At 34.9% G+C, this 26,504-nt stretch overlaps 1 protein-coding gene across 1 annotated transcript in view; it reads right to left on the reverse strand.

Moving 5' to 3' along the window:
* Nucleotides 1-26,504, reverse strand: part of GAS2 (growth arrest-specific 2) — an 87,032-nt gene that overhangs the window by 26,466 nt on the left and 34,062 nt on the right. The window contains exons 3-6 of the mRNA XM_009995855.1: nucleotides 25,461-25,602; nucleotides 16,762-16,825; nucleotides 12,100-12,244; nucleotides 9,250-9,357 (exon numbers count right to left, since the gene is read on the reverse strand). Of these exons, the coding sequence (XP_009994157.1) occupies nucleotides 9,250-9,357; nucleotides 12,100-12,244; nucleotides 16,762-16,825; nucleotides 25,461-25,602 (459 nt within the window). The remainder of the gene's footprint in view (nucleotides 1-9,249; nucleotides 9,358-12,099; nucleotides 12,245-16,761; nucleotides 16,826-25,460; nucleotides 25,603-26,504) is intronic.

A 26,504-nucleotide genomic window follows, 5' to 3' on the forward strand; every position in this document is an offset into this window, starting at 1 on the left:
AACAATCCATATCTGGTCTTCAGTTTAGCATTTGCTGTTTTTTTGGAAAATACCATTCAGCTAAATAATTGAGTTTGGGATCTCCAGAGTTTATTGCTCTTTGCCAAAGAAAATGTTTGATGTATTTAATACATCCTTATAGATATAGATTCTTCTTGTTTTGCTCTGACTTGCAAAATGTAAGGACAAAAAAAGAGTAGAAGAGATGCTCCTAAACGTCCATTAAAATATGCACAACATTAGTTAAAAAGTTAGATCAGTTTTACACATACTGGGTCTCAATGATATTTGCAAAACAAGCTGATGTTAAAAAATGGTTTTAAAGAAGATTAAGAAATTTCTGCCTTTGCCATTTTAAAATCAATATAAACGGGAACATGTTTTCATCTACAGCTATACCCCAATGAAATATCTCATTACTAGGAAACAATCACAAGAAATCAGTTCTGGACTTAGGTAAAGAAAACAATATTGTTTTCAGAAATGGATAAAAAATGGCATCGGGTGTGTATATTTTACTTCATATCCAGTTTTAACTCCAAATTCCACATTTGGAGAAGCTAGAAGTTTTATCCCTTGTTTTTTTTGTGCTACCGTTGAATTCATTGTTTGTCTTCCAACTTACATCTAGGTTGGCACTTACTCTGTAGCATAAATGTGATAATTAATAAGCTTTTCATCAAGGCAAAAAAGGTGGTAATTATGGCCTTTTTCATGTTCCATTGCAAAAACTATGCGAGCAAAACTGTGCAGAAATCTCCTGTGAAAATTGATTATTTGAAGCACAAAGCATATAAGCAGACTTGGACTCAAACAATGTTACTTCGAATGTCAAGAAGAAATGAAACAAAGCCACAGAAAATAAAGTCAGCCTCAAAAATCAACCTTGGTTGAACACTTGCAATTTCTGTCGATGGAGGAGCCGTGGGAGCGTAATTCTGGTCCCATGTGAATGGGGGGAGGAGTCATTTGCTGCAAGAATTTCCATTTGTGACATACAAAGAGGTCATACATTCAAAAAGCAGAGACAGTATCCGATGCTGTCTGGTCTAGGGTCTGACAGTTACCCATGGAGAACTAGCAAAACCTGTATTATAATCTGTTCATTCATTTTGATCAGAAAATAAATTTTACACGTTTAGCACAAGCAGCTTGAGATCAAAATATACAAACAAATTTGAGTGCACATCACCTCAAAATCAGTCATTAATTTTCTTTTGCTGTAAGCAAGAACATTTACCAACCATTTTTTGGAATAATTGAATTAGCATAGGAATTTTAAAACATGAGGTAAAATTAACTATACTGTCATAAATTATTAACAGCGAGTTACATTTCAAAGGAAAAAATTATTACACTGTAGTTACATAAAACCTAAAAATATGCACTTGTTCAATATATCCTAAAAATATTACTTCTGTGTTATTGCATCTTTAAGATAGACACACTAAATTATCATGACTATTTCATAGTCTTTGGCTGCTAGACAGGTTAATAAATAATTCAAGGCCATAAATGTTATAGATAAATGTCTCATTGTTTTACCTACTCTCTATCAGGAAAAAAAAAATCCTGATAAATACTTTTTTGTTGTTGTTTTTGAAACAAATAAATTCCTATTGGATCACACAGATGCAGCTGAATTTTGGTTTTCTTTTCAAGTTGGAGCAGAACATCTCAAGACAGAATCTTGAAAAAACAATGTAAAAAAATTCCCCATAATTTAATTTAAAGCTAAGAATTTCTCTAATGGACAGCTTACTGTTTTTATCTAAGAGATAAATAATATTACATGCCATTTAATTATGTAAATGTATTAACAATCCAGTTAATCGACATAACAGAAATAGAAAGAAATTACATGTTCCTTTCCACTGAAAACAATCCTCTGTGTCAAACCTATGCAAGATTAACCTACACCACAGATTCTAGAAACAATAGGCATTTTTTAAGAAAACAAAAACTAAAAATAAAACCTCTACTTCCTCCTAGTCTCCTTAGGAAGAGTGGGCACCACAACTCCCGCTAGGGAAGAAACCCATCCTAGTGGAAGAGACTGATAAATTCATTGGCATGCAAGTCACGAGTGCCCTCATTAAAATGCAACATTCTCTCTTTCAACATGATGAAGAGAATTTGAAAACAGCATTTGCTATTTCTCCACTCACTGGAATGAGTGCTTCACCAAGAAACACAGGGAAAAAAGTCCTCCTGACTTTATTTATGGTAAAAAGTACTTTAAAGGCATCTTGTGTGTTGCCACAGACATACAGTGGACCTCAACTCAGAAATAAACCACAGTAGATACAGTTTTTAGTGACCAACATGAATGTATACAGTGTAACTGGATGTAAGAGGAGGAAAATCCATTGCTTTCACACTGATAAGAGAATGCCAAAGAAATAAAACACTTTTTAAAATGCATTTTAACTTTTTCCTGTTATTTCAGGAAAGGAAAGGCCAAACCACATTGTATTAAATATTTGAAAAGCTTACATACCATTTTTATTAAATCACGACCAATTCAGTTCTATGTAGAACCATCATTCCCAAGTGAAGATATAAACCACAGTTGGAAATTCCCCTGTAAGCTACAAGTCCTTTAAGAATGTTACACTAAAGCTAAAGAATACTGCAGTAGATAGTATATACTTTTAATGCCTGATTTGTAAAAGTTCAATGAGATTCTTTGACAAGCAGTGCAGAAGCTTCAGTTTACTGATGCCACCAAAAAAGCCTCATTGATTGTCACTTCTCTGGTTGGTAGCATGAGTTATGTTTATAGTCTAAAAGTACATAGTACACAAAGTACATCATAATAAAGAATCAGGGTTGTGCTTTTTTTTTTTTTTTTTTTTTTTTTTTTTTCTTTGTAATTAGCATTGTATACTAATTATCTAAAGTTACAGTGAGGAATATAAACTTTAACTCACCCTGTAAAATATTGCAACATCATTCTATAAGAGATAGATGTGCTCACCTTGGCTATGGTAAATATTTACATTCCTGTCATACAAGACCTTTTCCTGTCACCAAAGAAGAGGTCTAAATAAGAAAATGCAAGGCTTGGTGTTCTCCTCCCCAAAGAGGAACACCACAAATATGATGCATCTCCTGTTTTATACATCGAGCTAACTAGTTTCAAACTGTGAGCATTAACTACTGTCTCATTTTTAACACAAAATGCATTAGTGTCTAGGAAGTGTAAAATAGATATTTGCAAAATGATTAATTGATGAAACAGAATCACAACAAGAAAGTAACTGAACAAAAAAGGAAATACTTTCCCCTATTAACACTTTCAATATAATCTTATGGGACCCACTCTATAAAACTACAAAGGCTTTGTCATTTTGCAAAGTAATTTTTGTCTGTGTACTGAGGGTAGAGTGGATTAGCAGTCTATAAGTGCTCTTAGATATGCCAATGTTCATCTATTACCTTTCACATAACAGGAGTCAAAAGGGCAGAGGAGAAAAAAAAAAAAAAAAAAAAAAAAGAGGGGAGAAGAAACAGGAGGAGAGTTTCATCATTTGGTCTATTTTTGTATTCTCAGCATTCTATGGGGAAAACAAAGCCTGACATAATGAGATCGTAATACATATTTATCTAGCCTTGTTACTCATCTTTATTTACCTTTAAATTATTGAGAATTGTTTTGTATAATTAGTTCCCACACAGAAAACACTGATTCTACCCTGGCACATCCTTGCCTGAAAGGAAACTGGCACCCAATGAGGCCTCATTTTGCTGTCTTCAGCTTTTGCAGGCAGTGGCTGCATCACATGCACACCAAAGGCTTCCTAAGCCTGAATCACACTGGTGAGGAAGTGAGTTGAATACTTGCATGGTGCTTCGAAAAAAATTACACATATAGCTTCAGAGTACCCTACCCTAGTCTCCTGTTCTGTGTCACCTCCTGAGGAAGATTCTCTTTCCACTGAATGGAGGGAATCTCATATTGTTACAACTTTGACTCTAGGAACCTAAATGATAAATACCTTGGCAAGAAATGACTGCAGGGGTATTGGCCATTTCAAGAACAAAGATGTGACACTTGAAGATGCATTACATCCTAGAAAAAACACAATGTAATTCACTAAAGATTTTTCCAACCTCCAAGCAGAGTTCTCATTGAGCAATATTGCATAGAGGGAGACACAAGGAATTGAAGAGAATATTTGTCTGCAGAAGGAGGTCACTAAGGCCAACAGGTCTAAGCTAGTGTGAACTGCTAAGCTATGGCAGAGCCTGACAGTTCCACTGAATCCAAATATTGCAACAGAGATACATTCTGTCAAAATGTTTCCAAGAAAGACTAACAAGAATACCATTTGAGTGAAAGTAAAAGGAGTAACTCAATCACTTTTCCATTAAGATAGCAGCTAACATCTTGTTATACAGCTTTTTGTACACAAATTTACAATGAATCCTTTCAAGCATTTTTGCTCACCATCTGCACTCCAAACCATCCACAACACACACAAGTTCTAGACACAAAATAAACTTGAATGGCCAAACAGAAGAAGAATGTTGAGGAAAAAAAAAAAAAAAAGGAAATTAAATCAAGAGGGGAGAAAATATAATTTCTAGCACTTTGTGTTTGGCTAACCCTCAGTGAAAGTCTGCCAGCCATTTAATTAGAAATGTCAAATCTTCACAAAACAAGATAGTGGAACTGTAGCTGCTGAGTTCAGAACAGCATCATCAAGTACAGTGTAAGCAGAGAGTTCTCTGTGGGATTCTGCTCCATGGAGGCTGCTGGCCTGAAGAAGAAAGACTCAAGACAAGAAGGAAAAAAAGAAAAGGGGGGTGAGAGGAAGCAGGAAAAAGTGTAACTATGAGAACAAGCAAGCTGTAATGGAAGTTCAGGGTGGGCAGGGGTCTGCCTAATGTCACTCAACACATTAACGGAAGGGTAAAGAAGAAAACAGATCTCCTGAGTGCTTGTCCTATAGGCAGCACAGGACTGCAGTCACCCCACTGACACATGGGCAGCACCACTGTCTGTTAAAGAGCTTTTGAGTCTTGTGGGCTGAATTTTACCAGCCCTTTAAGGATTTTTAAAACAAAACCCAAAACCTGAGAAGGCTGACAAGGCTAGCACAGGTAAGACTGAAATATGCCGAGTACCTTGCGAGTGTAAAGCAGTTGGAGAGGAACTAGCACATAGCAAAAAAAGAGTCCAGCCACCCACTGCTGGAAGGTCTCCAAGAAAACCCTGTACCTGAGACATAAGTTAGGGCTGGACTTCAGACATGCCTTGCCCTGGGTCTTTTGCAGTCTAGAGTTAAGAGTTAGTATGTTTGTCTGCAAGCACGAGGAGACTGAGATGAGAAGTCCAAAGAAGAGGCCAATGACTGTCACTGTCCCCAGGCCCAAGACGGGTTTTCAGAATTCACTTGCAAGGTGACTTCCAGCCATCCTAAGATATCTCCTTTGGAGTTAGTTAAATTAAAACTCCTGATCTGCCTATGTTTTGATGTATTAAACATCCACGAAAGGCATTTGATAAAGTTCTAGGGAAGGCATTTCAGTGCTAAAAAGGTAAACTTCTGCAGACTAGAAGTGAACAGGTCTGGGAAAAGTAGAACCACTGTTAAAATCCTTGGGATAAGCAAGAAAATAAAAGCCAGGTAAATGCTGCTGAAGAAAAACCAAAACACAGAAGCACACCCTGGGGGCAACCCCATTTTATGAATACCACAGAGACTATCTGCAGAGTGATTTTATATATAGACACATATATATGACACACATTTACACAAACACATTTTATTTTGAATCCCAAAATAAAGCTTCTACACAGGTGCTAAAGCAGGCAAATAATTACTCTCACTTCCTAGGATTTAGAGGAAGTCAGTATTGAACAAAGATTTTGTTATTACTACAGCAAAATAATGCTAAGTGATATCAATGATCATAAGTAGAAGGTCAAAAAGTGTAAGAGCAATCACATACTTACCTGGTCTGGCAGAGAACACCTAGAAGTTATGGGGAAAACTATAAGCTTTATAGCCAGGATTCATATTAATCAGATTTCAGTTGCATAAGGAAATAATTTTTCCATTGTCCATAACACAACATTTGAAAGTTATTATGGTAATTGACCCTCAGGACAGATCCTTCTGAAAAAAGCCTGCTAGTTTGTTGAAAGGGTACATCCTATGCATATACAATTTGATAATTACTAAAGATCTTGAAATACATTTTTTTGGCAATGAAACTCATAGTGTAAAAAATTACCTTTGTCTAAAGCCTGACTTGTTTTGCTTTATTTTTGAAGACAGGCTTATTAATTCAATTCTAATTTGAAAGATTAAAGCTTGCTCCCTAAAGCACTTCATGGCATAACAGTAGGATTTAAGAGTGAATAAGCAAATAATTGATTGTATATGGCACACATAAAGAGATCACAATAATTCAAAAACAATGTTCCAGTTTTAAATAAGCTAGTAATTTCATTTCCTTCAACATATTAACACAATCCATTACTGTAAAATATGCCTTCCATCATTTTTGTTTATGTGGAATTTAGACTGTTTCATTCCTATAAGGCAGGAAGAAAACAGAATTCATGAGCAGATTCATTTTTATTAAAAATAAATGTTTAGCATCTAAGCCACCACAGCACTGTGGTAATTACGTTCAATTTATGCATCATGGAACTACTTCATGCATCAAGAAGTACTATGGTGACATGCCTTTTTATCAGCAGACTTAAGAAGTGACTTAATGTTTCCCTGGATTTTCAGCATTTCCATTTCTTCATGGACTTGCATGGCTTATTTTCATCTCAACTTTAAACATTTTCCCATGTTAAAAGAAATAAATAAAATTCAATGGGATCATTAGCTTAAGAAGCTACTATAGTACAAGAGACATTTCAAAGGACTGTCCCCCACATTTTGCTACATATTCCAAAGCCTTTTTTACTTAAAATTACTTTAGATTGACAAGTGTAATTTGTGTGATTTTTTTGGCATTAATTCTATGTTCTGTCAGGTTTTATTTTTATTTGCTGTTACTTTTTCATTTGTTTCATATACAGATATAAATTGAAGAGAGTAATATTTTTTTTTTTCCTTAAGAGAACTAGAATAAAACAAATTTGATACAGATGCAATATGATTATTTTCTGAAAAAAATATATAAAAATTAACCATCAATTAATAGATGTTAACTGTACTTTGAACTTAGCTCTTGTAATGTTTTTTCACATGGCATACTTGTAGCATTGTTGAAATTACAGAAGGTTTAAGGTTACTGGAGAAAGCTACTAGGGACAGTAATAGGTATGCCAAACCAACTCCAAACAAACTTTCATTCTCAAGTCAACTGGAACACAATGGGTTATAAAGAAATGGTATGTATCTGGCTGTGTCATGCTGTGTAATGAATATATAATGGAGGAGGAACTACCTCAGCAACATCAAATAAGGTGCCAAATATCAACAAAATTACAAGTCAGCTATGCATCTCAAATCTGTTCTCTCACAAGTGTCCAAAGCTTTCCAAAGAAAGGCTAATAAATCTACTTATGTACACAATAAGAAAATGTAGAATAAAGAATAAAAACTTACTGTGATCCAGTGAAGTTCTCCAAAATGAGGTTCAAACTAACCAAAACCAAAAAGATTATTGACTTTCAAAACCTAGGACTAGGATCTTGCTCCCACTGAAGTACATGGCAAGTGTCCATTGATACCAGTATTGTAGGAATGATCTCTAATACTGCAGTTTAATGTCTAACCTATATTACTGTCATTTTTTGGCACAATTCAACTTGGAATGCAGTAGCGTGATATGAAAAGAGTGTTTTGTTTGCAAACTTGGAATGAAATCAGACTTGGACTAGATTGCACAATAAGGAAGCCAGCAAAAGGGAATTTGACACTCACCATTCTGGCAGGAAAACTTCAGTTTCTCAAAACCAGATGATTAAATATACTTTGATATTGTTTTTCGACATTAAAATCAAAAGGAAGCAAACATAAATGTTAAGCTGTGCCAGATGACTGGGATCCTGGGTTAATGATCATTACCTTCTTCAAAGTCATTTGAAGCTAGTAATAAAGCTAGCAACTAAAAGTTCTGCAGATTTAAAATAAGTCTCAGTGGCTATGAAACAGAAAAGCTATTAATCCTTTGTACTAGCATGTTAAATCTCAAACTATCTGTGACAAATCCTGTATTTCTTCTTCTTTCTGAGCTATTACTGAATTAATTGGGAGTTCTCAATCTCTCTTCAGTGCAGTACTTAAACATATTCTCAACTTCATACACATGAGAAAACCTAAATCTTGATCTAAATTTGACTTAATTTTAAGTTAAGCAAAAATTTATGACAGAGCAGGCACTCTGGTGTTTTTTTGAACTAGGAACTTGTACAGCTGGGAAGGAGTCCCTCTGCCTTCTTTTGTTCACACAAGTGCTAAGGTCACAGCTGTGTGCCTTGATTTGAGAGCAAGAGCTCTCCTTTTGTCAAGTCATTGCTCAAGGATAGTACTTGTGGAGAGGAAAATGGAAAGAAACATGGCATGAATCAGATTCTTAACCTACTAATACAGAATAACATGATTAAAATATTTTCATTATTATTAACATAAGCATATCTAGAGAAGATCAAGAGGATCAAAATTAGATTTGGATAGTACATTTGTGCTCAATTCAGCCAGATACTAACGTTAGCAAATATTAACATTAATGATTAACTTTGTGCTATGGGAGTTAACACACTACACATGAATTCTGAAGTGCAACACTGGGTTTGGAAATATCTGTTAATCAAATGCAGGGCTATGGACCTTAATGTTTTGCTCACCCTACTTTAGATATATGACTTAGTCATGACTTGGCAATTCAATGATCATAAAGTCTTTGATCTGGTTCCTGAACTGTTAAATAGTATGAGTCAAAACAAAGTGGGAGAAAGGCTGTTTTAATGGAAGTTCTTTCAAACCGAACTGAGAGAAAGTCATCATCTTAATTTGTAAAGACTTTTGGTTGCCATCAATCAAAGACAGTGTAAATTCAATTACCTGAAGTTAGAAGGATCTACCACATGTTAATAATCCCTTGGATCAATTAACCCACTATAGTTTATTTATTCCCCGACAGAGTCATAAAAATGAGTCAGTGCTGGTTAAGAAGAAAACATTTTCTCCTGTTAAACAGTGACAGCATTTGCAAGTGGAAGGTAGCAAATACTACCAATTTACTACAAAATAAAAAAAATAAAACCTTTACCCTAATAAAGAGGATCTTCTCTCCAACTCTGTATCTTCCCTGGGAAAGACGCTCCACACAGAACTTATTTGGGCATTTACAAGGTGGGTCTTCAGAAATGTGTTTAACCTGAAAAACACAGAAGTTATTAATATAAACTTTTTTTAAGTAGTACATGCAGCAGAATATTAAAAAAATAAATAAATCATACAATATCACTAATCTAAGTCTTCATTGATGATGTTTTCTTAGTTTTTCTTAATTTTCTTAATATTTCTGTAATCTCAAACTCTGATGCTTCCAGTATCAACAATGCTTTTATAACTTTGATGAGGTACAACTAGAAAAAAATGCCACACAGTTAGACATAAAATTTGCACCATTTAACTGAAGCTAAATAGTTTGTTAATTTCAGTTCAGCTTCAAACTTTCATAGAAGTGTTCTAAATATTTTAGGGTGCATCAGCTCAACTTTCAAAGTGCTAATACAGCTGACAGTCAAAATGAAGATGTCATGACAATGTATTTCCCTTCTAAATAAACACAGTAAGTACTGAAGCATCTTATCAATTAAAGGCCCTGCCTAATACCTTCACTTGGCACCTTCAAATAGTGCACTAACACCTTAAAAAAGAAAAAGAATATTTTCAGAATAGCTATCAAATGGAAGTCTTAAAAACAAAACAAAAAAAAGGGCAAAGCTTGAATAATGAACAGGAAAGACTTCTGAAATAGTACAAATATTTTCAGATCTGCTTTTAGAATAAAGTTACTGTATGTTAAATAAACATGAAAGAAATTAAAAGTTAACCAGTTATTATTTCTATACTAGAATAAGGAATAAAAATTCTTTTGAAACTAGCCCTGTACACCACCTTAAAGGCTTTCCAATTATTTCATGAAATTGTTCATTGTTGTTATCTGAATAACTTTATTACTTTGTGGAATATTTTTAAATTATTATTATTGTTGTTCTTGTTATTATTAATTATTACTAGGGTTTTTTTTCCTTTTAAAATCAGGGCATATTATTTTTGTGAAAATTTTAGTTTTAAAATAACACTTAGCAGAGAAGCTCTACATGTATTATACACACAAAAAGTGTTCCTCAAGTATCAGATGATTTATCCTCATTTTGAATGTACAATCACTGAATTATTTTAAGATTAACTATATCAGGGATTTTTATCAGTGTGGGTGTAAGCCTCCATTTCCAAAGAACAAAATCATTTAAGATGGTCAGTGTATAATAGAAGTTGTTGGCTGACGACTTATATCCAAGTGCAGGTTGCTGAAGATGAAAAAGCTGCATTCCTGTATCTCTTGGAATGGGGTATCAAGACAGGGATTGTGCTTAGAGGACTTTCTGGCAATGGGCCTCTGAGAGCTGCCTGATAAGCACTGACTTCTGACATAATATCCTAGTTCATTTATCACCTCCAGGGACAGTCTTGAAATTTGAAGCTGAAAATGGGTAGCGTGAACTATGCCTTAATAGTTGTGTCTACAGGAGTTTATGTAAGCAAGGAAAAAGCCAGAGTGGCCACCAGGCCTATCAGGTTCAAGGTTGTTTTGAACCCTGTAAGCAAAATAGAGCCATCTTTGGCCTGTGGAGAAGGGAAGCCATCAGATTTATACTGGCGTGCAACACAAGATAAAAAGATCCTCACTGCTGATCCTGCTTTTGAGGCTTCCATTACCTTCCTATCCCAAAGGACACAGAAGTATTATTGAGTGGAATTTGGAAATCCAATAAGGAAGCAGTAGGAAGAATTATATCCTATTTTATTTTGTGTCTGGACTATATGAGCACTGCTGCTATTTTATGGTGTGAATGTCTGGGGCAGTGCAGGTCAGGAATCTTGCTGGATGAATTCCATGCTGTTTCTATCCCTAACTGCTTTCTAAATTAAAGGAGGTGGTTTGAGACAACCTTCATACTCTCTCTTCTGTTCCTGCAAGATACACAGTCACCACCCCCCTTCTACACGTAACTGTTATTTCTCAATTCTGTTGAAACATAAGTAAGTGCTTTTGCAAGCTGAGGGAGAAGTACAAAACATAAAAAATGTTAAATGTATTTATTTGCATCATATAGTACAAAGTATTTCAATAAAATGAACAAACATGATATTCCATCTGCTCTTTGTAACAAAGAAATGGCACATGGATTTTTCAAGAAGTGCTTTGTAACTCCCAGGTGACAGATCTACCTGGTAATACAGCAGTTACTATAGTAACTGCTGCTTTTTATAGAATATATTTGTACTTTTCAGTTTTAACCTCTTCATGGTCTCAAAATGTGTCCTTTTCATCTGATTCCAGCTGTTTCAAATGAACCCCTCTAGGGTGTGCAGCAGAGAAATGAACACTACAGCACAGTGCTGAGAGTTTAATGAAACTCTAAGCAGGACACTTTCTAACAATGAGGAAAAAAACGTTTAGATTTTTAGCACGTGAGAAACATACAGAACAACAGCATAAAAATTATGCTGAGAAAACTTAGAAGTGTTTGTGATCATTCTGTACAGGTCACTACAGGCCAAATCTCCTAGTCCTGACTCAGACCTTTCTCAGACAAAACACTAAGTGGGAGTTGGTGAATAAGAAGTGAACAGAAACAGAAAACAGAATAATAGGAAGGGAACTTGGCCCTCAGCACAAAGCTGGGCTAAACTGCAGGTCTCCTACACAGTGTGACATTTTTTCCAGACTCCAGGCACAAAGAATTGTGGTCAAAATTAAATTAACTCTACCAGTCTGCAAATTTCTAACATACAGTCAGTTGTTAAACTCAGGCTTCTGTGTCCCTTGAAAATAAGTGCATATCAGAATGGATCATACAGGGAGAAGCTTCCTCCCGCAACTTACAGCATCATCCAACAGTTTCCCTGTGCTCTTTTTCCCAGGAGACTTTGTTGGTGATGGTGAAGGAGATGGAAGGGGGGTTGAAAGTGTTTCCTCTTGTTCAATCTCTTTTTCCAGCTTAATTAACCCAGGAGGCTCCACCCCAAACCTTTTGGAAACAAGAAAACATATATTACTACTGTTTATAAAGTATTTCATATTTTAAAGCAAAACTGTGAAAGGAATTTATACTGTCTGTATTACACTATTGTGCAATAACAGATTGCTACATATAGTAATAAAGAAGTATGAAAGATATCAATCATTAATACCACCATTCCAAATTAATACAAATAATTAATTTAAATGGCATCTCTCAGGTGATCAAATTTATAGGAAATACAGTTTTTCTTCAACTTCTCTGTCTGATAACATAGGTTCGTGAATGATTAATTTAAAAACAGCACTAGGCCTCAAAAATTGCTGTACCATGTGGGCCAGATTCAAGTTCAGTACCTGTTACTCTTTCTTTTCTTCCCTCCTTACCCCAAACAGCATCATTTCAAACTATTTAACAACTTCCATATTCTGTTAGTATTTCTCAAAGCAAACCAGATGAAAAGGGATTAAAGGTTATTCTGATCTCAACTACTGCACTGAATTTATAGATAAACAGAGACATGGCCAATATTTTTCAGAAGCAGCTAATACTTTTTCTAACCAATTTTTGGAAGCCAATCTTCAGATGTCTGTTTACAGTGGTAAAACACTTGTAGCTCCAACTAAAACAGAATATATGCAGCACTGGCATGGAGCATCACTTGGAGAGCAAGGCCCTCTAAAACAATGTCTACTTTTGAAAGCTTTATGGTGAGTGATTAAGTCAGTACCCCACTGCAAGCAGCAGAGCTTGGACAGATGTAAGCAAAGCCAATCCCATTTTCCTAATTACTGATAACTCCCTTCTGTTTTGTTGTGGGTGGCTTTTTTTTTTTTTTTTTTTTTTTTTTTTTACCATATATATACACAACCATAAAGTTATAAAGATTTCCTCTTTCAGAGAAGGGCTTGAAAAAGTTATCATGTCAGGTAGGCTTCTCATAGCAAACTCCCTGCAGAGATGAAACCATATTTTTCTTCTGCAATAAAAAAGTCTATAGTCCATATGCTGACTTATCTAGGTAAAGATCTGAACACTAAAATATTGAGCAGTAACAAACACATTCTGAAAATCTAAGCTAAATACCATACCAATGTTAAAAGTGTAGAGAGAAAGGGAACAAGCGCATTTACTGTCTTTCATACTTTTATGATAACTTTTACTTCAATCACACTACTGCCTACCAAATTAATATTAAGAAAACTAAGAACCAAATCTGTGCTTGTATTGGCTTCTAACTGGTGCAGTCTGCCTGATGAAAAACCAGCCAACATTGAAGCAAGCACTCACATACAATCCATTTACTTCCTGTCTGTCTGCAGATGCTGACAGGCTGTAAATCATTCAATTCCCATTGGGCTCCAAGCCTACACCTGCGTGCAGCCTTACTCATCAAATAAAATTCTTCCATTCTAAGCAATATTGCTTCTTTGCATCTACTGCTTCTCATAATCTCCAATTTTTGTCATTGTGAGAGACTGTTAAAGTTCCCTGTATTTCCAGTATTCTGAATTCATCTGCTAATGTGTTGAAAAATAAAGCAAATGACCAAACAAAACAAAGTTGCTGGAAAGCTGAAATGCTAAAAAATACTTTTCTGGGAGGGGTAGGGGTGCAAATTCTGTTCTGGAAGATATGCTGAGAATTTCCTTTTCTGTTCTTTTTTAGCCTGCCTTCTTGTAACTACAAATGAAGCAGCACTTGGTCTGTAACATGATCTCCAATAGACTTCTTAGAGCACCACTTCCCATTTTTACCAAGGAACAACTGAAAACAATAGGAGAAAGATCTTGAAATCATTCACCGGTAATTTCAAAAGACTTGTGGGTTTTTTTTACCACCCTAGACTTTAATAGTTAACCAAGAACTTCATTCTTTCTACAGAAAAGATAATTTAGCTGTTTTCCATTGTATAATCTCCCTTTAAACATACACACAGACAGCACATATACATCTATTTGCAAATAGTTACATTTTCCATGAAGTCTTGATCATAAAGATTACACAGATTACGCAGTGATGAGTTCTGTCCTCTCATCAGTAGAGTTTAAATGATTCAATCTGACTTCAAAATACTTGTGAGAATGTTAGACTTGTGCAACTCCCTGCAATAGTTGTATGTATTGTCAGTGCTCAGTTCCATCCCATAGGACACTTCCCTCTCCTAAAGGTTCTCACTCTACCCACCTGATATCTGCAGGTACATACAACAGCTACTGAAATTTCACAGACAGGCTCAAAATTTTGTTTTCATAAACAACTGAAATCCAGGTTGGATCATGCTACTTATTTTTTGTTAGTACCTGGGTTTTGAACTGTCACTCTTTGAGTCAAGTGCTCACACCAGTTTTCTGCTCACTGTGTAGTCCACCCCTTCAGTCCATCTCTCTCAAAATGGGCTAAAAGGACACTACAAGAGAATGTGCTAAGAGCATTGCTAAAGCAGAGGTAAATTATCAGCTGTCTCCCCTTATCCACAGGGTATCTGTTGAACCAGTTCAAGTTGAGCAGAACAGAGCTCAGTTCTACCTCTGCCTCAAACAGTTCCCATTCCCTCTCATTTCTGCCTCAATCCCAAGACTAATTTCATTAAAAAGAAGGACCTAGGTTGACTTGTGGGAGTTACAGACCCTGAAGACTAACAGAAAACTAGCTGGGCAAAGTGTGCAAGAAGCTAGGTCCTTGTGATGAATAAGTCACTTTGAACATACCTTTCTGCTTCTAAAACAGAAAAGGAAGAAAAAAGTAAGGAGATATTCAGTGTCTCTTACCCATTTAATCCTTTACAAACATACTGAGTCACCTTTTCAAAAGTCTTTGTGGCTCCTGTTCAGAAAAGCAGACCCTTGAGACTGTCAGCAGACCTAATTTGCTTTATAAAGGAACCATACATCTCACTTCTCTCCTGTTCAAAGCAGTACAGCAACATCAATTTTACGTGCTCCTTAGAGGAGGCAACTGTCTATTTTTCTCCACGTAGTTCTAGTTTAGCACACCTCAGGCAAAACTGGCATCACATATTTTCAATTATGTTAACCTGATGTTCCCTTTCAATGGTTTTTGTGTACCTTGGAAACTGTAAATGGGTTTTTGTTTGTTTTCCAACAGATATTAGAGCAGAAAATGTAGACAGACATGTTATTTGACACCTAAGCTATAAACAAAAATAAAATACAGTACAATAAATAAAATATACAAATTGCATTAATGATATATGGTAATATACATGCATTAGAAATAAAGATTAAAATATTTTAAAGGCAAAGTGATAGATATGCACAAGAAAGGAAAACATGATTCATTAACTGGTTCAGTATTTGTTTTCATGCCTGGGAGAATAAATATCTGAGACACAGAAGTTTAAGACAAATATGAAGGGTAAGATACTGTCTTAACTCCCTTGTAGGTCTGTTGAGAAATCAAATCTCATTGCAAAGTGAGATGAATCTAACCTGACCAACTTCAGCAGACTTCAACACTACCTATCCACTGACCTGCAATCCCTGAGGAAGCTGGATACTATCCAGTAATGAACCTGCAGCAGGTATAGGGTCTTTGGATGCTGGAAGATCTATCTCCAAGCTGGGGGTTTTGAAAGGACAATCTATTTGTGCAGGAAAATTCAGATTCATGAGAATCAATTTCATTGAACACCTACAAATCTGAAGACTTACTTATTCATGGAAAGTGAAATTCACTTAAACATTAAAATTAACATTAAAATTTAAACATTAAAATACTAGTTCTTAAGCTAGGAGTAAAGAGGGATATTCTTCACATTGATTGTAGCCACAAGGAATTATGCTGAAATTAATAAAACTATTTGAATAGCAAGACACTCCAGTTTGATACAAGTGGGTGACTGGAACTGCAATTTACTTGCAAGACTGGGCAGTAGCACTGCTGCACATGGATGATGTAGCAAATCTTATGAGCTACACTTGTTAAATCTGCATCTGCAAAAAGGGAGGAAAAAACAAACCACACTCTAATTACAGTAAATTTGATTGTCTAGCAAAAGGTAGTGTTGTCTTGATAGCAAAGATAATAGTACAGTGTACTGAGGGTCCAGTCTGACTAGAAAAATCTGACAGAAAGGGAACACAGACTGATAATTCAATTTGTGTCTCATTTCTCTTGGTGAAAATCTCAGCTAAGTTTTAAATAAATGAGTCACTGTTACTTAGATCATATTTAGGTAATCTGAAGATTGATTTATTGTAAGTTAATGAAATCACATTTGTTTATAGAGAGACTTGACAGAAGGAGAAACAGCTCAAAGCTTTATTTAGAAAAACATTCTCAACTCTTCCAACAAATGGGTAGCCAACAAAAACCTTAATTGAGGGGATGGGAAAGAGATTTTAGTGTATTTGCTAACAAGTGCCCACAAGATGTTCTTGAGTGAGATCAGGACACGTATTCTCCTTGAACTTAATAAGCATAGAAGTTACCTTGAGATGTTCTAATTTCCACTGCTGTCAAGAATGTAAATATTTCTTCATTCTTTAAATATTTTCACCTACCTTGCTGCAATCCTTCCAAGTTCCAGCAAACAAAGGCACACCTCTCTTGGCTGCTTGTGAAGAACTGGGAAAGTAAAATTAAGATGGAAAACTTTGATAAATAAAAGGTATTTGAAAGATCTTAGTGATGAATGGAACCTAATCAACATCTGTAACTCTTGACTCAGATGAAATTTTGTTTTCTTTGGCTTGCAGTAGAATTTTACTGAAATAAAAAGGGTGGGATTGAGGAATGGTTCTCAGAGTGCAGACAATTTAGGAACTTCCCATTTAGTTATCCTTTGAAAAATATCATTCTAAATCTAAATCCCTGAGTAGTCATTTGGGCAAGCAGTTCACAACTATTAAAAAATAATCAAGAGCTCTGGCAAAACACTAAAATTCATAGAATGTCAAAAATAAATGAATAACATTAAAGCAATACTCTTCTTTCTATAAACTAAAAAAATTCCTATCCTTTAGATCACTATTTTTCTTAGCCTACTTAAATCACAAAAATAACAAAAATGCACTAGAAAATACATAAATTTGGTCCTGAATTTGCTATACATCTACTCTTAAAGACAATAAGAAATCAGAATACTTTAGGAAAAAAAAAACAAAACAATGAAACTTTTTTTTTCTTCTGTATATATATATACACACACACACATATATATATATATACACACAATCACACACAAGTTTCAGTGCCTGCATTCCACATAAGACCTGTCATTTATAGGCTTCAGAAACAGCTGGAACACAGCATGAACTTCTCATTAGGAAATATCACCATAAACCAAGACAATTATTTTTTTAAATCCACAATTCAGACAGACAACTTTCTGTAGATAAGTCCATCAAAATATATAAGCAAATTCCAAAAATCAAAGAAGAAGAAAAGCCTGTTACTGTTTACATAATCGACTCCACAAAAGTCTAAAAAAGAATAAATGAAAAGACAAAAAAAAAAAAAAAAATTATGAGCATATTGTTAATCTTCTCTCCAGAAATACTTGTTGGAATAAATGCCTCATGTTGTGCATAAAATTTAGGTTTTAGAAATTTAAAAAAATATAAAAATATTTGCAACTCATACTTCAGATTGAACTGACACACAAAAAAATTGTGTTAATACTTTTATAGATATTAAAAAAAAAGAAGAAGAAGAAATTGCAACAGAATGAGTCAAGGTCAAGACATCTGCTGTGTAAATATTTTGGTTATCTAAAGACTCACCTAATTCAAATGCATGAAGAAAAAAAAATACCCTACCTGAAAAAGATATTTCAGTGTCTAGTTAAAGCTCTGAAAATCATTGCTTTGTTGTATATTCTATGAATGAGACCCAGAATAGGAATCCACATACTTAAACATCTCTCAATAACTAACACCAACTGGGCCACATCTTTAGCTTCTGCAACTTCAACTTCCAGCTCCACTGACTTGAATAAGTGTACAGTAAATGGTGTGAGCTTAATGCTCACCCCATTATCTTTTACTGGTGCATATGTAGCCCTTTGAGATGTGTGCATTGTTCCTCTCTAATCTCATCCAAATATACTTCCAGAAGTGAAACTGCACAGCAGGGAAGCTAAAATGGCACTGTATTAGGAAATGTATTTTTATCCTTCAGCCACCTGCTATTAAAAATATAAAAGATGCAGACTTGGACATTCAGCTATTCTCAATATTCTTCCTTGCCACAACACAACAAGTTTATTAAACATTTACCTCTACTAGAAATCAGTCTTTTTTAAAGTGTTACATTCATGACCCTAGAAAAGTAGTCTGCTACTTTGGTTTTAAACCAGTTGTGACTGCCCCAAAATAAAACTTGATTTTGCAAAATAAGGCATCCCCCAAAATATAAATGGAATAAATTCATTTTGGAGCAGTTAAAGGGAGTCCAGTACTTCTGAATTGCAATTAACACATAAGCACATCTGAGTGACTTTGTAAAGGGGGAGAAATAGAGAGGCTCAAATTGTATTATTTGCAAAAAGATCCATAAATAGAACAGGAAGAGGATTTGATTAAGAAAAGTAAAGTGTTTTTTCTGTCAGTGCTTCAAGCTTTTCTACCCAAACAGAATTCAAAGTCCTTAAGCACATCTGATTCAACATAATCTAGACATATTTCATGCATTTCACATCAAACAATGTGACACAGTGAAATAATTGTTAGAGAATGAGGAGCTGTGCAGGCAATAACCAGCCACAAAAACAAACATCTGGTCATCTGATAAGAAGACCATAACACAGCACTTCTAACAAGAAAAGGTTAGCATTCCTGAGGACTATACCAGCATATGAACTCGGGAACTTTGGGGACAAACAACCGTTATTTTGAATACTGCAATGCCCACTGGAAATAATTTAGACTCTCAAATTATTTTTTTTATTTTTTTTTACCAGCCACAAAAACAAACATCTTGGGCTACCACCTCATAAGAGGCTGGTCAGGAGTTACAGCAAATGCTGGGGAGACACAAGACTTCATTTCTTCACCCATCTTGGCCCCAAACATTCAGTACAACCTTGAGTGAGCAAATGAGACTGTTGCTTTTTGTATAATTAGCATTTTTTACTGCTTTGATTTCTGAGTATTTCTTTTGAGATACTTTATATTTACAACCACTTTCACTTAGACTGCCTCCTAGACTTTTGGAAAAAAGAAATCTTTACACTTTTTTCCATTTAGAAAACAGAAAGATAAACTTTTCTTACATTTCCTTTCTTAGTTTTAATTATATAAGTTTGAGTTCATTGATATTTTTTGAAGCACTTTAAGGTATCTGTGAGAAGAGATAGTAAAAACTATTTCAGAGACATCACACTGTGTTAAAATAATTTCGTTATTTAAAATAAGTATGCCACTAGATAAAGAGACTCTGTAGAAGTCCTCATAATTCACACTTAAATTCTCACTGTACTCTAACATAAATTCACATTTAAATTCTGACTATACTGCACTTCATGACTGACTTCACTACATACATGTACACTGTTATAAACATGTAAGTATACATCAATATATTTAACTAATATAATTTTAGGACTGCAGTCAATTTATTCTGAAGTAATTGGTTACAAGCTCAGACATCCATACGACATCCATACCCTTGGTATCTTGTTAAAATTGTGAGAACTACATCTATCATTTTCAGAATTCATTAGTATAATTTAAATTAACAGTTGCATTTCATGACCTCAGCCTTTTCACCTGACTAGTTACTTAATCCCAGATACCCTGTATGGCAAACAGACATTTGCTAAGCAACACATTTTCTGTCATTGTAGCAATTTATATGCACTAAGACATGGCAAGTACTCTAAATGGAAACATTATTTTGAGAAACTTTCTATCTTCATTCTGTCTATGGCCACGTACACAAGTGCCTACACATCATTTGAATTCTACAGTCAACTACTCATTTTCACAACAGTGTTACTGTATGCTGTGAAGAATTCAAATTAAAAAAACAAAGAAGGAAGTTTTCTCTAACACTTGTATGAGGTAAATAGTATTATTATCCCCATCTTATACACTGATTCAAGGCATAGGTGTTAGATACAAAAAACCCCACACCTATGTAGGTGCTATTCTAAAATTCTTACTGCCTGATCTCCAGGGAACTGCTTAGTTTCCTAATCCTACATTTTGCATGAAATAAAAGCCAACACAACTAATGATCCCATTACAAAGTCTGGTTGGATCCTCCTGATGTGTGTGGAAGTTTTGTGATAGAACCACAGTCATTTCTGCTAACACCATTTCATAGCAAGATCAAAATACTGTCCTTCAGCACCTTGCATCATTCTCCAGATATCTTCAGATTTGTGCAACGAATGAGGCACGTGAGGAGAAAATGCCATACCAGTAAGAGATTCTTTCATTTCATGAGCCACACCATACTAGGCTGTTAGCAGGGCAAGGTCCAAGAGCATTCAAAACAAAAAAAACAAACATGAGGGTTTTTTGGTTTGTCTCCTTTTTCTTTTTCTTTAAAATTAAATTTAAAAAAAAATTAAAAACCAACCAAAAGAAGAAACCCAAACCCCAACAACTTGGCAGAATACCCAACCAGAATGCAGGAACAAGCTTCTTACACCTCCCTGCCAAGTTTCAAGTCTCTGCTCCTAACGTTTTTAGAAACCATTTTTAGCAGTTTTCCTTCTAAACAAACTTTTTTTTTTAAAGATAAAAAGAGATCTCAGGTGTAACTGAATCAAAAAAAAGATATGATTTCTGCTTCTAAGGCATTTTTTACATCACTAGAAGTGATTTTCTAAAGTGGTTGAATGTTTTCTCTCACAGGCTTCAAATCACCATCAGAATGCACACGTTTAGGGAAGGTTTTTCAAAAGGTTGATCCTTTGATCCTCCTTCCTATTGTCTTGTTTGTGTTTTTTTTTCCTTTGACACTTTTTCTTCTAATCCTACAGTAGCCTTTTTTATTTTTTTAATGTTGCTTTGACAAGGGTTACTCTGTTCAGCTTATCCCAAACACATCCTTGCTTCTGCATCAGAGTTATACTATGACATACTTAAATCAAGGAGTATTTTCCTCCCCTAGTCCCCATTGGAGCACTATCACTTATCTCAAACAATCAACATTTCAAACAGTAGATCTGTGGAGAGCAGAGAATTAATCTAGAATGAACACAGATCACCTAAACACTAATCATTTACCGGGATTCAGCAATTTAAGATGCTAATTCAATGGCAATAACAGTGTCCAGGATGCTTCTATAGTCCTCAAAACAAGACCTATCAACAACAGTACAAGCTGTTTAGTAAAATGCTGTGACAGACAGGACAAAGTCTTATTCTGATGCAACTATATGCAAAATATAACATGCTATTATAAGCTGTAAATGTGTCACTGTGAAAGAATTGTACTTCCATCTTGTAAAATGAAACTAGATAACTAGAGTATTCATTAAGAAAATTATTTGCCCCATAAAATATTTTCAAGCAACAAACATTTGAGTGTTTTTTTAAAAAAAATAACTGAAAGACCCCCACACTGGAATAGAGATCAGAGGTGTTTGTGTTTAAGTCTATTATTTCCAACAACACTGGGTGCCTTTACTTAGGGAATGTATCCATTAAACTCTACAATTAAACAATTGCATCAAAAGAAGTCCAGGTCCTATATTATGTGTACACACTCACAGTTACAAAATATACAAGCAGAAAACATTTACACAACCATGTCATCCAACAACTCCCAAAACAAATAACACACACTAGCATGCTAGCACATTTGGTGGCAAACCCTTTTCTTGCCAGGTGAAGTCTTTATCATAGGAGAGATGCAGAATATTCATCGGTTCCAAATCCTATAATCATCCAACAACACCACATTACTAACAAAGAGTTCATCAAAGTGTAAGTTCAATTCCCTACAGCAATCAGAAAATGTTACCAATCTACCTGGCCAAGAAGAGCTTTCTTCAAGTGTTACACTCTTCAGGCTTGAGCACCATAATTACCAATACCTCCAACAAGAATGCTTCTATCAGTTGAATTTCCACAGCTGTGTGGATCTGCTCCCCTAAAAAGGGGAACTTACAAAACACACATGGGAACAAAGGAGTTACAGACAGTATTACTTCTCTTAGTCTGAAAAGAGCTAGTGCATTATGTTCCAAGTCCAAGATATGGGACAAATTGTGAACTCTGATATGTCTAAGAGCCTTATTATTCAAAGACAATATGTGTCAAGATTTGCCTAGATGATGAAAGTTCACATTCAAATCATAGTTTTTGATAGCCACAAAGCTAATTCCTTCTTCTTTAAACACACTAACTATAAAAATAATTAAGAAAAGCATGCTAAATTTGCTAATGAGTGCAGGGAGCACACAGACTTTCCCTCTATTTTGCAGCATTCAGGATTATCCCTACATAGCATGTTGCTGTATTTGTTACAGATGCTAATGCACAGCATCCACCTTTTCTTTGCAGAGGCATTAACTCTGAGACTTCCCTGCCATGTCATTTTATGAAGCTAAGTGCAAAGGGAAAAATATGTATAGACTGGGACACGTCAGCTCTGGCTTTCACATAAATCTTTACAGAAAACTGTATTTACAATTTGTTTGTATTTTAAATTATGTTAAAGTGTCATTCAGCAAGACAAAATATGTTATATTATAGACTACTAACTGAAACTTACTGGTATGAGTGCAATGTTTTCACACTTTTGAGCTCTGTTCTGATCTCTTTCAAGATCTTTAAAGTAACTCTATGGATTGGAAGGCATAATCATATTTACCAGCATAACAAATGCCACTTACTTTTTTCTTCTATTTATTTTGAAGACAGACTTTGATCTTGATTTCCCCACTCAAATCCAACAAAGCAATTGAACCCATGTCTAACTTTAAGTAATTAGTCTATTCAACAATAATACATCTTTGTCAATGCATCTTTAAAATTACTCTTATAATGTTAAAATGGAAATTTACCAGAAAAAAAGCCTCAATAGTGTTTATGTGATACAGTGGCATGAAGAAAATATCACTGTTGATTTAACTAAATAATACAGTATTTACACACAAGGAAGGCATAATACATTAAAAAAGGAAGATAAAAATCAAATCAATTAAGAATATAAACATAGTAAAGTTCCTCAGTATAGAGAAAAATAGTTGTTTTTATCGCTAGTAATTTACACATTAATACAGTTTATTGGCCATGGGGAAAAACCACAGGAAGCATAAAACCAGTTACCTCTGTAACCAACATTTTATCACAATTATTTCCTTTCAAAATTACAGCAGACTTCCACAAAGCACTATGAACTCAGATGGCATTCACACATGTTTCTCACCACTTTGGACAGAAGCTTTGATATTACTTACTTTTGTTGCAGTTTTAGTTCTTATGCAGTGGAGAAGTGACTTGTGGGAGAGAGGAGCATAAAAACTTTAGATCAGCAACTGTCATGATTTATCATTATTTCTAATGCACTAGAAAAACCTCAAATGAAATCAAAACTTATAACAGTTCTAGCTCAAACCAGGGGAGAACTGTAGCTTCTATTTTTATCTTTTTTTTTTTAGAAGTGGCACCATCACTGTCCCTGTCTCAAGTTGAGAAAAATAGGTCGAAATATTATCAAACCCCAATCTTATTTAAGTCTCTTCAGTGTTTGTGTTCTATAAACAGCAACACTAGGGGAAGGAAAACAACAGAACCTTGATTTCAATCAGTGAAGAAAAATCAGTCCCTTATCAAACAAATCTAATTCAGCCAAATCTGATTTGTGCATTGTGTATCTGAGCATATTTCATTTATCTGAAAGAGGAAGTCATCTTGAACATCAGCTTTCCAGGTGTGTTTGCACTCAGTGTTGTACTGTGACAGGCAAAGCAGCATGTATGTGTAAAAATTAACTTCTCCAGGGAATGTTGGTATTTCAGCTATGTCAATTCCATCTTCAAACAAGACCATTTTTTAACAATGTACAAGAAAATTCCTTATAAACACACTTCCAATTACACAGGTAACCTATTATTGGGACAAGGATAAATGGCTGAGTTTACCATAACAGTACAAAATCTAAATTCATGTAAGTGTTGGATTGATCAGAGGTTCTTCTCCTTATCTCAGACACTGGAGGTCTGTCTCCTTGCTTCTTGTGTTTGCAAATTTCTTTATCCTAGGCAATGTCTAACTTCAAAATTTCAAGTCCTTGGAAATACAGTTATTGTTCACCTTCCACATGAATTACCACATCCAATAAAAAATTCATGTTGAGGATTTAATTAACAAATTGTTCATTCATATATCCTTACTATGTCATCTTTCTGATACTAATTTCCTTCTCTGTCAAGCATTTTTTCCTAAGAATAGAAAAGAATTTAGTTAAAAAAACCTCACAGGTTAAAAGAACAGACAAATGAAAAAAAATTGCTTCAGAAAGAGTTGTGCTAGAAGAGCAAGACTGTAAAAGAATGGGATTAGGTTAGTTGCAACACAGGTAAAAACTTTAACTGGGCAGTAAACAACCTTTTGAGCACCAGAACTAAGAAGCCTTTTAATTCTGTACAGTGTATTAATTTGTCTTCTATAGGAACCGAGCTCTCTATGATCACAACTACTTTACACTTTCATCTGAATTCACATCACAAACATTTGATTCATAAGTTTTCCTTTGAAAAAAGAAGAGTTAAAATAATGAGGAATAAATAATATTAGAACAGTGGGTTCATAAACAGGCCAGTTCTTTTGAAGGAACATGCTGAAGCACTAGTGAATCAGCTGGAAAAAAGGTCAGTATAGTATGCAGAGAAAACTTTCCCGTTTTCTTGCTTCCTGAGCAACACAATGAATCTGCATAAATAGCTAAATATCTCCAGCCAAAACTGAGCATGCACTTGTATCCTACTCTCCTGAAGTAGAAGAGAACTATTTTACACATCAGACTAAGGAACAGCATTCCATGAACAAAAAGCATGTGTATGGTGAAAAATCAGCTGTGTCAAGAAATCATTGCAAGAGATTTGTCTCATTTAAACTCCTCTTAGAATTGACTTAAATGAAGTTTACATGATGTGTACTTTATTTGTTCATGCTTCAGGTGAGGGGTGGAATCAACACAGTCAGATTTGGAGTCTATTAAGAGCCATTCTGTCTTTCAAAGCAAAAGACAAAAGAAAAGTTATTTAAAATTACCAACTACTGTATAATCAAATACATACCCAAACCTTCTGACTCAAACAGGCAGGTATCATCCACCCCTACATCTCTGCACCAGGATAAGAAATTTGCTGTGTTGTCTCGTGCAAAAAAAGACCCAGAAGGAGCATTGGCTTTGCATGGAATCTTCCGTACTGGTAAGGTCTGGAAAACAGAAGTTCTCTATTTAGATAAAAAACACTTTTGAGCATAGTACTTGAATATTCTGAAATCAAAACACAAGTTCTGCATGGATGAATGACTACAGAGCTACCAATGTATCTCCTTGTCCATTAAAGAATTCCAAGCACACAAGAATGAGAAGTGAATTTAATGACACAAACTTGTCAACATCACCAATCTTCAAAAGCATCATGATTGCCTGTGTGATGTGAAGTACTGATCTGAATCAGTATTAGCAATATTTTACAGTATTAGCAACAACAATTTTGGGACTTAGTGTTTGGTTCAGTTCACTGAATTGAAAGAGAAGGAAAAAAAAACTATGAAGAGAGACTTTAATTCTGAAAAATTCAGTCCTGGTTTAAAGGTGAATTAATTTCAGATCTATGTCAGGAGAGAGCCAGTTTAAAGCATAAGGTCTTGTGGACTAAAAACCATAAACACTTCAGAAGCACCACTGTCTCCCATTTAACAACACAAACAAGCCTCCTAACCACAACACAGAAACATAATCTAGTAGGTACAAGAACACACAAAGTATACCAGAGCAGTCCTGTTTACACGGTTTTGGTATTAGAGGAGATGCTACTGATATAGCATATCAATATCTGAACCCAACACAGTGATACCAAAGCAAGTTTCTTTTAGCATACTTTTTAAAAGGAGAGGAAGGAAGAAAGTAGGGAAGACAGTTAAAAATCCAGAATACATAAATAAAAAAACATAACTTGAATTCTTTCAGGGACCTCTAGATATGGAACAATCCTACAGATGAGAGCACAGGGAAGTTGTTAACAATTCTTTGAAAACTCCTTCCATTCTTCCAGAGCGTGGGGTGGGGAAGTGTTCAGTTCCTCACAGACCAGGGCTTTCTTTTCTTTTTC

The sequence above is a fragment of the Chaetura pelagica genome, unplaced genomic scaffold (genome assembly GCF_000747805.2).
Source record: "Chaetura pelagica isolate M959 unplaced genomic scaffold, ChaPel_1.0 scaffold164, whole genome shotgun sequence".
Lineage (NCBI taxonomy): Eukaryota > Metazoa > Chordata > Aves > Apodiformes > Apodidae > Chaetura > Chaetura pelagica.